Source organism: Martes martes (assembly GCF_963455335.1).
Source record: "Martes martes genome assembly, chromosome: 10".
Taxonomy (NCBI): Eukaryota; Metazoa; Chordata; class Mammalia; order Carnivora; family Mustelidae; genus Martes; species Martes martes.
The window spans coordinates 87,595,931-87,608,713 of NC_137898.1; the positions used below are offsets into that span (position 1 = coordinate 87,595,931).

Sequence of the window (12,783 nt, forward strand, 5' to 3'; positions counted from 1 at the left end):
GTCTGACTCCCTTTCAGAGAAAATTGAAGCCCAGTGTCAAGGAAATGACATTTTATGTTTATCGCTTCCTGATAAACCGTAAGTTTACCAAGAGTTCCTTTTGAGGTAAATGTTTGTGTCAGGGTTTTATCTTTAGTTCCAGAATGATTGTCTCTTTCCTTTCCCTAGGCCGCCACAGCCTCAGCAGTGGAATGTGAAGTCCCCGGCCAGAAATAAAGATAACCCAGCCCCTAGCAGGAGGTCACTCAGAAAGACACCCCTGAAAACAGCCAACTGAAACAGTCATTCAGGAGTATCCGGGAGGCAAGAGCTCTAAGGAGATGTTGTCTCCTGCCTGTGGAAAGGCACAGTCCACCTTCCTCACTCCCAGGGAGAGGGAGACTTTTACTGTGTGATACCAGAATTTTTTCTTTGTGACTCCAGCACTCTGTTTATCTGTGTGGCTGGCCAACCTTTTACATTTCTCTTTATGTAATATGTGGTAAAAACAAAAAACAAAAAACATATATATATATATATATATATAATAGAGAACTGCCTTAGCTATTTAATATTCTAATTTTACTCCATTTGAAAGTATCATGTTCATTCTGATAAAGCGTATTCTGGTCTTTAAGGAACTCAACAGATCAGCTTTCTTTTATATAAATGAAGGCTCTGTTATATGGTCGGAATTCCTATAGTACAGTAGTTTCCTTTATCTAATGATGAAATTTTCATTGTAATTATTTTTTTTATTCTTATTTATAAATTGCAGGTTTTTAAAGTGTACAGCTTTATAAAATGGAATAATAAAGGGTAAGCATAAATATAGCCTTCTGGTTATTTAATAGAATATTCTACTTTTAGAACAGGGCTTTTACTGGTAGTCATTTTGATTCACATTAAGTGTTTAAGAATAATAAAACCCTCCCAGCCTCAAGAACTGTGAGAAATAAATGTGTGTTGTTTAAAAAAAACAGAAAGAGAAAGAAAAAGAATAAAACCCAACTTTCCTTTTAGGAAAAGAAATGACTCCCTTTGTCCTTAAGGTTCAGCTCATCTGTCCCTCTGCTTCTGTCCCCTGACAGAAGCTGTCTGCCTCCTAATAGCACACATCCATCTTCAAATGTAAACATGGGCTGGCTCCTGAAAGTTCCACCTATGTGTGGCATGCACTAATGCTGGTTTGTGTTAACAGTCCACAAAGACTGCTCCCAAGAAGGGGGAAGGGCTTGGTGTCTTCTGCTGATACCGTTAGGTAACCTTAAAACACATGTACATTCGTGTTTTATCCAAGAGTGACTGGGGAAAAAATTCAGTCAGTTCCCTTTTTAATCCCAGTACTATAGAAGCACAATTACAGGGTTACTGTGTTGATATGTTTTTTTAGTATAAATGTGGTAGTTGGATTTGAGAGGTAGAATGTCATTGTGCATTGTGTCTATTCTACAGTCCTCCCATATATGAACGGTGACACACATGGAGATGTCATTGGCAGAGAGAGTCACAAAGCTGCTCATGAGTAAGGACAGTTATCTCCAAATCAAGTAGATGGTAATTGCTGGCAGCCTCTTTTGAAACCTGGGATTGTGCCATTTTAAGTGTACCTTCCTAACAAAATGCTAAGAAAATGAGGTAAACTCAACATAAGGGCACATAAGGAGGAGAAATAATGAGACAAAGTTGATTTTTTTTAAAAGCTTTTATAAATGAGGTTTAACAAATACCAACTTATAGGTGTGTTAGTACAAGTCTGCAACGTCTATGTACAGCAACAGCCACACCAGAGGCCACAGTAGCCTTATAGAAGCTTCGAGTCTTCAGTCACATTCACATCTTAAAAACACATGAATGTTCCTTTTCTGTCTACATTTTTACAGTATTAGGCAACAACTTCCCAGACTCCATACTCACTTCTGTCAGACCCAGTTCACATGGCACTAGGATAGGAGGTGTTGTGGTTACAAGAAGGGAGTCAACAAGGCCGTCCTATCACTTGGACAACCAAGATGGCAGCTAGAGTGTTGCTCCCCAACAATTACAGAACAGGGACACTATCCCTTTCTACTAAGAGGGGGTGAAGATGAAGGGATATCTTAAGTCTAAGCATTAAAGACAAACGCAAAAGAAGATGGGTACCATTAAGCAATTATGAAGAGTTGCCCACCACTTCTGCCAAATACCCCATGGCAGAGTATTCACAGAACTTAAAAAAGAAAAGTCAACATAAGTCTCAAGTATTCAATTAAAAAAAACCCTCCAAGTATAAAAAATTAAGACACTGGAAGTTTAATCCCAAGATGACTATATCCTTCCAGATAAAAACCATCCTTGAAGCACACTGGAGGTACTGGGACTGGAGGTGCTCTTCTGAGAAGCTCCCTCTTCAAACAGCTTCACATCATGAGTTTAACACAGCAATGTATCTAAGGTGAAGAACATCTGCTCTTGAAGAACAAAGGCTTTTGAATGATGTTTCTAATGTCCCACACCCAGTGAGCAGCAGTGTCTTGGGTAAAGACTTTAAAATCAAAAAATCAGAAAATGGCCTTTGATTCAGGCATTTCGCTTTCCTCACCATCAGGCTTTCTGCTCTGGCTGCACTACCTGATGTTCTTCAAAGGGATGGCCTCGCCGCTACCACACAATGGGTTTATTGTGAAGTGAGACACAACCTGTGGTGTCTCTGTGCTTTCTTCATGGCAAAGAGGAAGAGTGGAATTCATTTTCTTAAAAAACATTGTAGTTTTCGGAACGGCCTTTGGCTCTGGACAGTCTTATGAACTACACAAATAAGTAAAATGAATTTTAAAACCAAACAGCAGAGGCTGCTTTGTTTCAGGAGCCATCCACAAACAAAGAGTTCTGTCACAGGGGATCCAAAGGCAGGGATACCACAGGGAAGACACCCACCCTTCTTGAAATGTCCACCTTACAACTAATTGTCCAACACTATAAAGCTAATCAGCACACAAAGCCACTGTCAGGCCAATAAAGATGGCAGTGCACATGCTGGCTAGCCTTCAAAGTTAGTAGCCAATATCGATTTAGAGCGTGGTGCAGGACTCAAGCCCGGGGGTTGGCTAACATGGTATCACAGGTACATCCAAGCACTTATGGATGGTGTCTCTGGGCTTAGGTAGTTATAGGAATATAGGAAGAGACTGTTCAAAGCCAACCTTAGAGCTTACATTTCCTTCTGGAGAGATGCAAACAGATTTTGACATTATTCAACTGGATTTTTTAAAAAAGTTTCCTAAGTAACAATGGTCTGATGTATAGACAATGTAGTTCTCTTGTGAAAAATGCTGAAACTTATGTGGGAAAAAGGAATGTTCCAGTAAGCTTCCTCGAGAGGATTTTTTTGGGGTTAAAATACTCTTTAATTAATGGTATTTTCCAATTTAACACTAGTAGCTTGGAACTCCTACCTTAAGTTGAAAATTTTTTTAAAAAAATAGGTATTTAACACTGTATGACAACATATTTACAGTTTAAATAGAAATTTTCCTTTCAATAACCAAAATACATCTTTAGCAAAAATTTAGAAAGTGAAATTTTATAAAATAAACACCCATAGAAAAGCAGAGCATTATTTCAGTACCATTTCAGATTTTGCCTAAGATGAAGGTTTGTATGTAAATATGACCCCCCCCCATGGACAAGCAATTTACCTTCTTGATTTGGGCTGTTTTTATAAAATTCTGATCCAAATAGATTTTTCAAGATGGACACTAAAATACTGATCAACAAAACCTTCAAGAAGAATCTGCAGTGCTGGCTGTGGGCAGCTGTGAAACAAGACCATCACATAAAACGCCTCTTTTCTGGGTTCACTGTTCAAACTCTGCAGCTGCAGGGTGTTGCAGTGGGTTGTGCCCCCAAGCCCTGCAATGCTCGTGCTATGTGGCTGCCTGATGGCCCCACACATGGGACTCACCTGGGCTGATGTAAGTGAGTGGCAAATAAACTGGCTTCGCAGGCCACAGTGCCCAGCCTGGCCTCTGTGAGCAAGAGCTTTCCGCTCACCTTAACGCTCAGGTGGGAGCCAGGCCAGAAACAGACTGGGAATCCACCTCAGTGAAATACAGTTGTGTGTTTTTTTTCCCCCTTGTGATGACTATGCCCATCTCGAGGAAAATTCTTTTATTCATGTGGCTTGTTAAAAAGTAAGAAAGGAGTAGCGGTCAACTTTGGCCAAAACAAAAAGCTTTTGCGCAAGTGTCTAGCTCTGTCCAAGTGCACTTGGCTCCCGGGCTGCTCTTGATAGGAGTTTCTGGTAGAGGTATTTGCATGTGTTCCGTCAGCCACACCATCAGATTTCAGATCACAAATGATGATTTGTGTCTGAAGTCGCCCTGCAAGGCCAACGCAGGTTAGAAATGGCCATCCTTGACAAACCCAGGGGCCCAAGTGGGAGAGGGAAAGTGGAAGCCAGATCTAATCCCCATTTCCCTGAAGAAACTTATGGCAAAACAAATCAAATGAAACCCTTCTTCAAAGGTAACATCTACTACTAGAGCCTGCAAACTGAATGCCAGGAGTGTGTACAAACCCTGCATTGGGAAGGTTTCCAAGGACGAATATCATTTTTTCTGGAAACACTTCAATTACTAGGTTTCCTAATCAATGTCTGCTCTGTTGCCTCACTCCTTTCCTTACCTCCTCATCTGTCCTGATATAGTTCACTCCATCTGACTTCCCCGGACTCTTATAACTGAAAAAGAAGGAGAGAGGGCTTCAGTGACTGATTTTTCATGTAATGCCAACTTAAACTTTGGTTTGGTCACTTAAGACAGAAGACAGGCTCACTTTTCGCCATTCTGCTTATTATTGATGAAGTAACCCCGTCTGTACGCACAGCAGATGCCCACAGTGATCAGGACCAGTACAGCAAGGACCACCAGGATTCCCCCAATAATACCACCGATGTTCAGGTCATCTGGAAAAAAGAGGGATTAAGGGAAGAGAGGATACACACTATCTGGTCTTAGAAAAGTCCTTGACCCCACTTCTTTTTTGCATCCTTCCACTTCCTGCATCTGCCCTGTCATGCCTACTCCAGCCAGAAGAGCAGAGTGAGACCACTTCAACTCTTTTTTTTTTTAAGATTTTATTTATTTATTTGACAGAGAGAGACACAGCGAGAGAGGGAACACAAGCAGGGGGACTGGGAGAGGGAAAAGCAGCCTTCCTGCCGAGCAAGGAGCCCGATGTGGGGCTCGATCCCAGGACCCTGGGATGATGACCTGAGCCAAAGGCAGCCATTTAACCCACTGAGCCATCCAGGTGTCCCCACTTCAACTCTTTTAGCCCGGAACATATAGGACCCTAGACCCCTGCTCTCACTTGTAAAAAGTACTGAGACCTCCAAAGTTCAAATGCTGTTATACTTAATCTGGTATTAAAAGGGGCTTAGCGGGCATCTGGGTGGCTCAGTGGGTTAAGCCTCTGCCTTCAGCTCAGGTCATGATCTCAGGGTCCTGGGATCAAGCCCCACATCAGGCTCTCTGCTCAGCAGGGAGCCTGCTTCCCCGCCCCTCCTGCCTGCCTCTCCTCCTACTTGTGATCTCTCTCTGTCAAATAAATAAATTTGAAAAAAAAAAAAAAAAAAAAGGTCTTTAAAAGGGGCTTAGCATTTTAAAAAGGCTTTACAATCTTCTGGCTAAATCCCTAAAAATATTATTAATGGAGAAAATTGTTTCACTTTATAGAGACAGAATTAAGGAGCCAGGAATCCCAAAGAAAAAATTCCTAATTTCCACGGATTCCCTTTGCTGTGCATTATTTGGGGGGAAAGAACTAGTGTTGCACAGGACTGAAAAGTAAAAATGTGAGGTGGGCACATGACCTTTCACTCTCAGCTGCATGGCCTCATATCTACAAGCCTCTTGGAGGAAAGCCCTTGACCCTTTCTTCCCATTTCTCTATACCGGGCAAAGGTGCCCCAGTCCACATCAGTGTGGGGCACTGGGGCTGTTTCCTCCATATAGACAAAAATGCAATGGAAAACATGCAAGAGATACAGCAACATAAGCCAGCTAACTTGGAAGTTGTTAAATTCTCCCTTATCTAATGCAGGGGTTTCAAATGTGAGTGTGCATTTAAAAATTGGAATTTCAACTTTAAAATGTCAATTCCCAAGCTCTATCACTAGAGAGAGATTCAGTAGGTCTGGGGCAAAGTCCAAGAGTCTTCCTCCTGCCCTGGAGCAGTTTCCTGAATTTGACAGATGACAAGAATCCCCTAGAATTCTGTTTGACACACAGACATTTCCAGACCTCCCCTGAGGACTAAGTCCATACGCCTGGGGTGGGGCCTTGGAATCTGTACATGAAACAGTGCAAAGGATTCTTATAATCAGGCAAGCTTGGAAAACACTGCTCTGGGGTCAGTTATACTCAGGAAGGAGGGAGGGGCTGAGATAGCTCCCCAGGTGACTGTGAATGTGACATGCTCCATCTGCCCCATTCTGCCTTCAACACCTCTCCTTTAGAACCAGCGCCCTAGAGATGGCATCATCACAGAACATGCATGGTAAAGTTATTGAGGCTAAAACTCTGGCTGTCAGCTTACCACAAAATGGTTATAACTGGATAAATTTCTAGAGACTTTACATGACATTGTGTTTTGATCTTATCAATTACCAAAGAAATGAATTAAGTAACTTTTTCTATCTATCCACCCATCTATCCATATATTTATTTATTTTAAGTAGGCTCCACGCCCAGCATGGAGCCCAACACAGGGCTCAAACTCATGACCCTGAGAAGAAGACCTGAGCTAAGATCAAGAATCAGATGCTTACATCCACATCCCAGAAATGGAGTTTATTAAACACAGTTAAGGGGCACCTGGGAGGCTCAGTTGGTTAAGTGGCTGCCTTCAGCTCACGCCATGATCCCAGTACCCTAGAGCCCCACATCAGGCTCCCTTCTCAGTGGGGAGCCTGCTTCTCCATCTCCCTCTGCTGTTCCCCCTCATTTGTGCTCTCTGGCTTGCTCTCTCTGTCAAATAAATAAAATCTTTAAAAATTAAAAAAAAACAACAACTCAGTTTAAAGTGACATGATTAGCTATGTTCCCAACACCAGAAGACTCCAGAAAGTCTATTTTGAGGAGATAAACATATTTCAAGTAACCACTTATTAGTCACTTAGCTGTTACTCAGAACTTTCTCATCTTTCCTTTCAATGTACCCAGATGGGTTTGGGTGAATGTAGTCATCTCCAGAAGAAAGGAGACCAGTTGTCTAAACTGATGGTCCAATATTAAATTAAAAATGTTCTATCCACTTGCCAGTCTTCAGATGAAATAGTTTCAAAAAGTAACTCACAGACTTCCATCTCCTGCTCCTCACATCTGGCTGAGCCTGCATCATTGGAAGCGATGCAGTAATACTGCCCAGAGTCCTCCTTGTGAACAGCATTGAAAACCTATTTCAGTAAATTACAAGTAAATCATGAGACCAATCAACAGGGCAGACCTCTGTGGACTGAAGAGATCACTATGCTCCGCCATCCCCGCCTCCCAACAAGGTGCTAAGTCCAGAGCCCAGTAAAATATCTCCTCATTTGCTCTTGGCTTCCTTTCAGTTTCCTGCACTGTCAGGTTCTTCCCTGATATTCTTCCCCAGCAGTCTTGCCTAAGAGCTCCTGAACAATGAGATCCCCTCAGATTTTTGGAGATACCAAAGCAACATTCAGAATGCAGTGTGAAGATAAGAATAAGGATTGTTTCTCAGCAACACCTGGGCAATACAAATACAGAGGATCTCATATAACCTGGCTTGTTACTACTCGTAGTTAAATACGCCAAGGATCAGGAGGGCTGGCTGTAGGAAAGCCCAGCTGAGATGCTGCTGCAGAGGGCAGTCTGTCCTCTATACATGACCAATCTAACTGCATCTTGCCCCCCAACCACTTTCCACTACCATCACTGGATTATTTTGAAGAAAATTCTAGACACATTTTATCCATAAAAACTTCAGCATCCAACTCTAAAAGACAAGGACTTCTTCAGATTATAACTATAATACCTTATTGTACCTAAAGCAATGAACAATTCCTTAACATCGAATATTCCACCAGTAATCCAGTTTCCCTGTCTCATGATTTATACAGGTAGTTATTCACATCAGGACCCTAACATCACCCATCCATTATATTTCTTTAATAGACCTACACAATCACCTTTATTTTACAAGTTTCCCTTCCTTTATTTTAATCCTCTTAGAACTTACTTGCTTATATAAAGGAGGGAAGGTTCATTTTTCCCACAGAATGCCCAACATTATAGGTTTTTAGTTCCTGTCTTATAAAGTTTATTGTTTTTCCTAGTAAGTGCTCTTCCCACCATAAGTATCCCTTCCTCAACAAAAACATTTCTATCCTCATGTCCAAGAAAAGATCTTACCAGAGTGCCTGTTTCAGAGTTTAAGAGAAAAGAGGAATTTCGGAATCTAGGATTGGCTCTGGAGTCTGTGGGCAGTGGTACATCATTGCGGTACCAGCTGTAGTGCGGCCGGGGGTAGCCCTCACTCTCCTGGCAGTGCAACGTGGCCGTCTTGCCTACAGGTACAGCCTTCGGGACTCTGCACACAGGAGGGACTGGCTTCACTGTGGAAGAAATTCGAGTTGGGGTTTCAAATCAGCCACATGGATTGATTCTTCTCAAAGCCCATAATAAACCTGCTCACAATAAAGGAAAACCAGCCAGGGGATGCACCACTGCCATAGCCATGTCATGCCCACAGGCTGGGATCTGCCATGGCATCTGCCCCACACACAGCTCACCCCCATGTATAACCCATAGTGCATTTCTAATGCCCGCACCTCCTGAGGAGCACTTCCTACAGCTGGTTGGGGGTGAGTGGCCGGAGCTCCACCTCCCTTCTTGCCTTCTACCCCAAGTCAGGCAGTCCAAGCTCCTACAACCGCCTGCCCCCTAAGGCCTGCGATACCCCCAGGGATATACCTCTGGGAAGAAAGAGCGAGCTAATCTCTTTTATTTATTTTTATTTTTACTTATTTTTCCTCTTCCCCAACCTTTTTTATTTTATAGACAGATTCATGAGGTCTAAAAGGGGGAACATATTTTTAACTTCATGTGAGTTCCTACCTTGAACAGTTAACTCAATGACAATCTCATCAATTTCTTTCCGGTCATTTCGAGCAACCACCTCACAGCGATAAAGGGCTGAGTCTGTCCGGGTCACATTCCAGATCCTTAGAGAGGTTTTCCCCAATAGTTCTGCACGACCTGCCAAATCTCCTACAGAAAAGAAGATGCAGAACACAAAAAGACTGTTTAAAGACATCTTTGCCACCTATGAAGAAGGTGGCTTCTGGGGCTAGCATTTAATGCCTCAGTAAGGACACTGCAGACTGGCTTCTCCTTCTGCTCCTGTAAAAGAGAGGTAAACTAAGGACACTGAGCACCAAAATAGTACCTGGTGTGTAAGAGGACTCATTACATGTGTCTCTGTTGTTAAAGCAGGGACCTTGGGAGGCCTGGGTGGCTCAGTCAGTTAAGCATCTGCCTTCAGCCCAGGTCATGATCCCAGCGTCCTGGGATCGAGTTCTGCCAGCGGGCTCCCTGCTCAGCAGGGAGCCTGCTTCTCCCTCTGCCTCCACTTCTCCCCTACAACCTGCTCATGCTTTCTCTCTGACAAATAAATAAAAATCTTTTAAAAATAATAAATTAAATAAATAAGCAAGCAAGCAAGCAAGCACGGACCTCATTTCGTTCTCATCATTCCTAGCCAGGATTCCCCATTAAAAGAGGAAAAAAAAAAAATCAAACAAGCAACATGAAAAAAACAACCAGTATTCATAAATGGTGCTAGGACAACTGGATATCCACATATCCACATGCAAAAAAAAAAAAAAAAAAAAAAAGAAAGAAAGAAAGAAAAAGAAAAAAGAATGAGGCTGGACTCCTACCTCACACTATATACAACAAAGACTTTCCTATAAGAGTTAATAGTATGGGGGCTCCTAGTGGCTCAGTCAGTTAAGCTGCGGCTTAAGTCAGTTAAGACCTTCATCATGCCTCAGGCCATGATCCCAGGGTCCCAGGATCGAGCCCCACTGCTCAGTGGGGCATCTGCTTGTCCCTATCCTTCTGTCCCTCCCCCCTGCTTGTGCTCTGTCTCTCAAGCACTCACTCTCTAATAAATAAAACTAAAAACAAAACAAAATAAAACAAGAGCTAACAGTATGGCTCCCAGGAAAAAAACAGATATAAATCACCATGACCTTGGATTAGGCAATATTTTTTTAGAAATGGCACCAAGACCACAAGCATAAAAAAAAAGTGGCTCACACTGGACTTTCATAAAAAACTTTAAAACTTTTGTGCTTCAAAGAACACATTCAAGTTTTGAAAAGACAATCCACTAAATGGGAGAAAATATCTGCAAATCATACATCTGGGAAAAAGAACTAGTATCCCAAATATATAAGGAATTTGCAACTCAACAATAAATAGACAAATAACCTAATTAAAAATAGACAAAGGATTTGAGTGGACATTTCTCCAAAGAAAGTATATAAATGGCCCCCAAGAAGATGAAAATATGCTCAGCATCATTAGTCACCAGGGAAATGCAAATCAAAACCACAATGAAATACCACTTCACACCCACTAGGACGGCCAGATTGAAAAGGCGGGCAATTACAGGGGCACCTGGGTGGCTCAGTTGGTTAAGCGTCTACCTTCAGCTTAGGTCAAGATCCTGAGTCCCACGTCAGGCTCCCTGCTCAGCGGTGAGTCTGCTTTTCCCTCTGACCCTCCCCACTCTCATGCTCTCTCTCTCTCTCTCAAATAAATAAATAAAATCTTAAAAAAAAAAAAAAGATGGAAAATTACAAATGTTAGTGAGGATATAGGGAAAAACACTGCTGAAAGAATGTAAAATGGTGCAGCCACTTGGGAATATAGTTTGACAGGTTCTTATATAGTTTATATATAACTACCATATTACCTAGCAATTGTACTTTTGGTCATTTATCCATAAGTGTATCCATAAGTGTAACTTATGTTTACAGAAAAAACATTATGCTTACATGAATATCCATAGCTACATTATTGATAACAGCCCAAAACTGGAAATAACCCAAGTGTACATCAACTGATAAATGGATTAAAAAAAAAGTGGCCTACGTACAATGAAATATTATGCACCCATATAAAATGGAATGAAGTACTGATACATGCTACACCGTGGATGAACCTTGAAAATAATATACTGAGTGGAAGAGGTCAGTCACCAAGGACCACATATTGTATGATTCTATTTATATGAAGTGTCCAGAATAGGCAAATACACAGAGACTAATCTTAGTGGTTGCCTGGAGGTGGGGACACGGGGGAAGGGAAGTCACTGCCAAAGGATACAGTTTCTTTTGGGGTTGATAAAAGTGTTCTGGAATTTGATAGCAGTGAGGGTTGCACATCTTTGTTGAATATACTAACAACTGCTGAAGTATACACTTTAAAAAATGTGAGTTTTATGCTATATGAACTAAACTCAATATTTAAAACTTTTAAAGCATAAAAAGATGGTAACTCTTTCAAAGAAGCATGAAGAACCTAAAGAATGTCAAATAAAGGAGCGCCTGGGTGGCTTAGTCTGTTGAGCTTCTGCCTTCAGCTCAGGTCACGATCCCAGGGTCCTGGGATCGAGTCCCGCATTGGGCTCCCTGCTTAGTGGGGAGCCTGCTTCTCCCTCTGCCTCTGCCTGCTGTTCCCCCTGCTTGTGCTCTGTCAAATGAATAAATAAAATCTTAAAAAAAAAAAAAAGAATGACAAATAAGGGAAGGAATTAGGGGGAAAAAAAGGACACAAAAATAGAAAATAATTATTACTAAAACCTGATGACTGGTGGTAAGAACAGGAAGGATTTACCATAATATAATAAAAACAGAAAAATGTTTATGACAAAAGATGAACATTTGCAAAGGCATTTTCTAATAAGAAGGTTGTTACCCAGTAGCCATTAGTGGAGAATTAGACTTTTACCATTTAAGCAAATCTATCAAAGATATGGGGTGTGTGTGTGTGTGTGTGTGTGTGTGTGTAATTGAGAATATTACTCAACTATAAAAAAGAATGAGATCTATCCATCTGTGACAACATCAGCAGGCCTAGAGAATATATGCTAAGTGAAGAGAGATCAGACAGAAAGACAAGTACCATATGATTTCACTTATACGTATGATCTAAAACACAAACCAAACAACAAAAAAAGCCAGAGACAGATTACTAAATATAGAGAACAAACTGGTGGTTGCCAAAGGAGGGGGGGTGGCAGGGCAAAATAGGTGAAGAGGGAATTAAGAGAAACAAACTTCCAGTTATAAAATAAGTAAGTCATGGAGATAAAAAGTACGACAGAGGAAATATAGTCAATAATATTGTAATAATGTTGTATGGTGACTACTCTTCTTGCAGTGAGCATTGAGTACGATTTGTCTAATCACTATGTTATATACTTGAGCCTAATATAACACTGTGTATCACCCATACTTCAACAATAATGTTTTAAAAAAATCTATCAGGATTGGGGTGCCTGGATGGCTCAGCCAGTTAAAGTCTGCCTTCAGTTTAGGGCATGATCCCAGGGTCCCAGGGTCCTGGGATCCAGCCCCACATCAGGCTCCCTGCTCAGTGGGGAGCCTGCTTTTCCCTCTCCCTCTGCAGCTCCCTCTGCTGGTCCCTGTTTGTGCTCTCTCTGTGTCAAATAAATAAATAAAATCTTTAAAAAAAAAAAAAGGCATTAAAAAAAATATATCAGGAT

The 12,783-nt window shown here is 41.5% G+C and overlaps 2 protein-coding genes across 2 annotated transcripts in view; one reads left to right on the forward strand and one right to left on the reverse strand.

The window, feature by feature from the left end:
* Window positions 1-483, forward strand: part of NCAPD3 (non-SMC condensin II complex subunit D3) — a 75,887-nt gene extending 75,404 nt beyond the window's left edge. The window contains exons 34-35 of the mRNA XM_080817829.1: window positions 18-78; window positions 169-483. Coding sequence (XP_080673955.1) covers window positions 18-78; window positions 169-277 — 170 coding nt within the window. The 3' untranslated portion in view covers window positions 278-483. The remainder of the gene's footprint in view (window positions 1-17; window positions 79-168) is intronic.
* A 1,194-nt stretch (window positions 484-1,677) lies between these two features.
* Window positions 1,678-12,783, reverse strand: part of JAM3 (junctional adhesion molecule 3) — a 90,171-nt gene continuing 79,065 nt past the window's right edge. The window contains exons 4-9 of the mRNA XM_080817830.1: window positions 9,102-9,254; window positions 8,397-8,599; window positions 7,318-7,417; window positions 4,795-4,924; window positions 4,645-4,699; window positions 1,678-4,340 (exon numbers count right to left, since the gene is read on the reverse strand). Coding sequence (XP_080673956.1) covers window positions 4,305-4,340; window positions 4,645-4,699; window positions 4,795-4,924; window positions 7,318-7,417; window positions 8,397-8,599; window positions 9,102-9,254 — 677 coding nt within the window. The 3' untranslated portion in view covers window positions 1,678-4,304. The remainder of the gene's footprint in view (window positions 4,341-4,644; window positions 4,700-4,794; window positions 4,925-7,317; window positions 7,418-8,396; window positions 8,600-9,101; window positions 9,255-12,783) is intronic.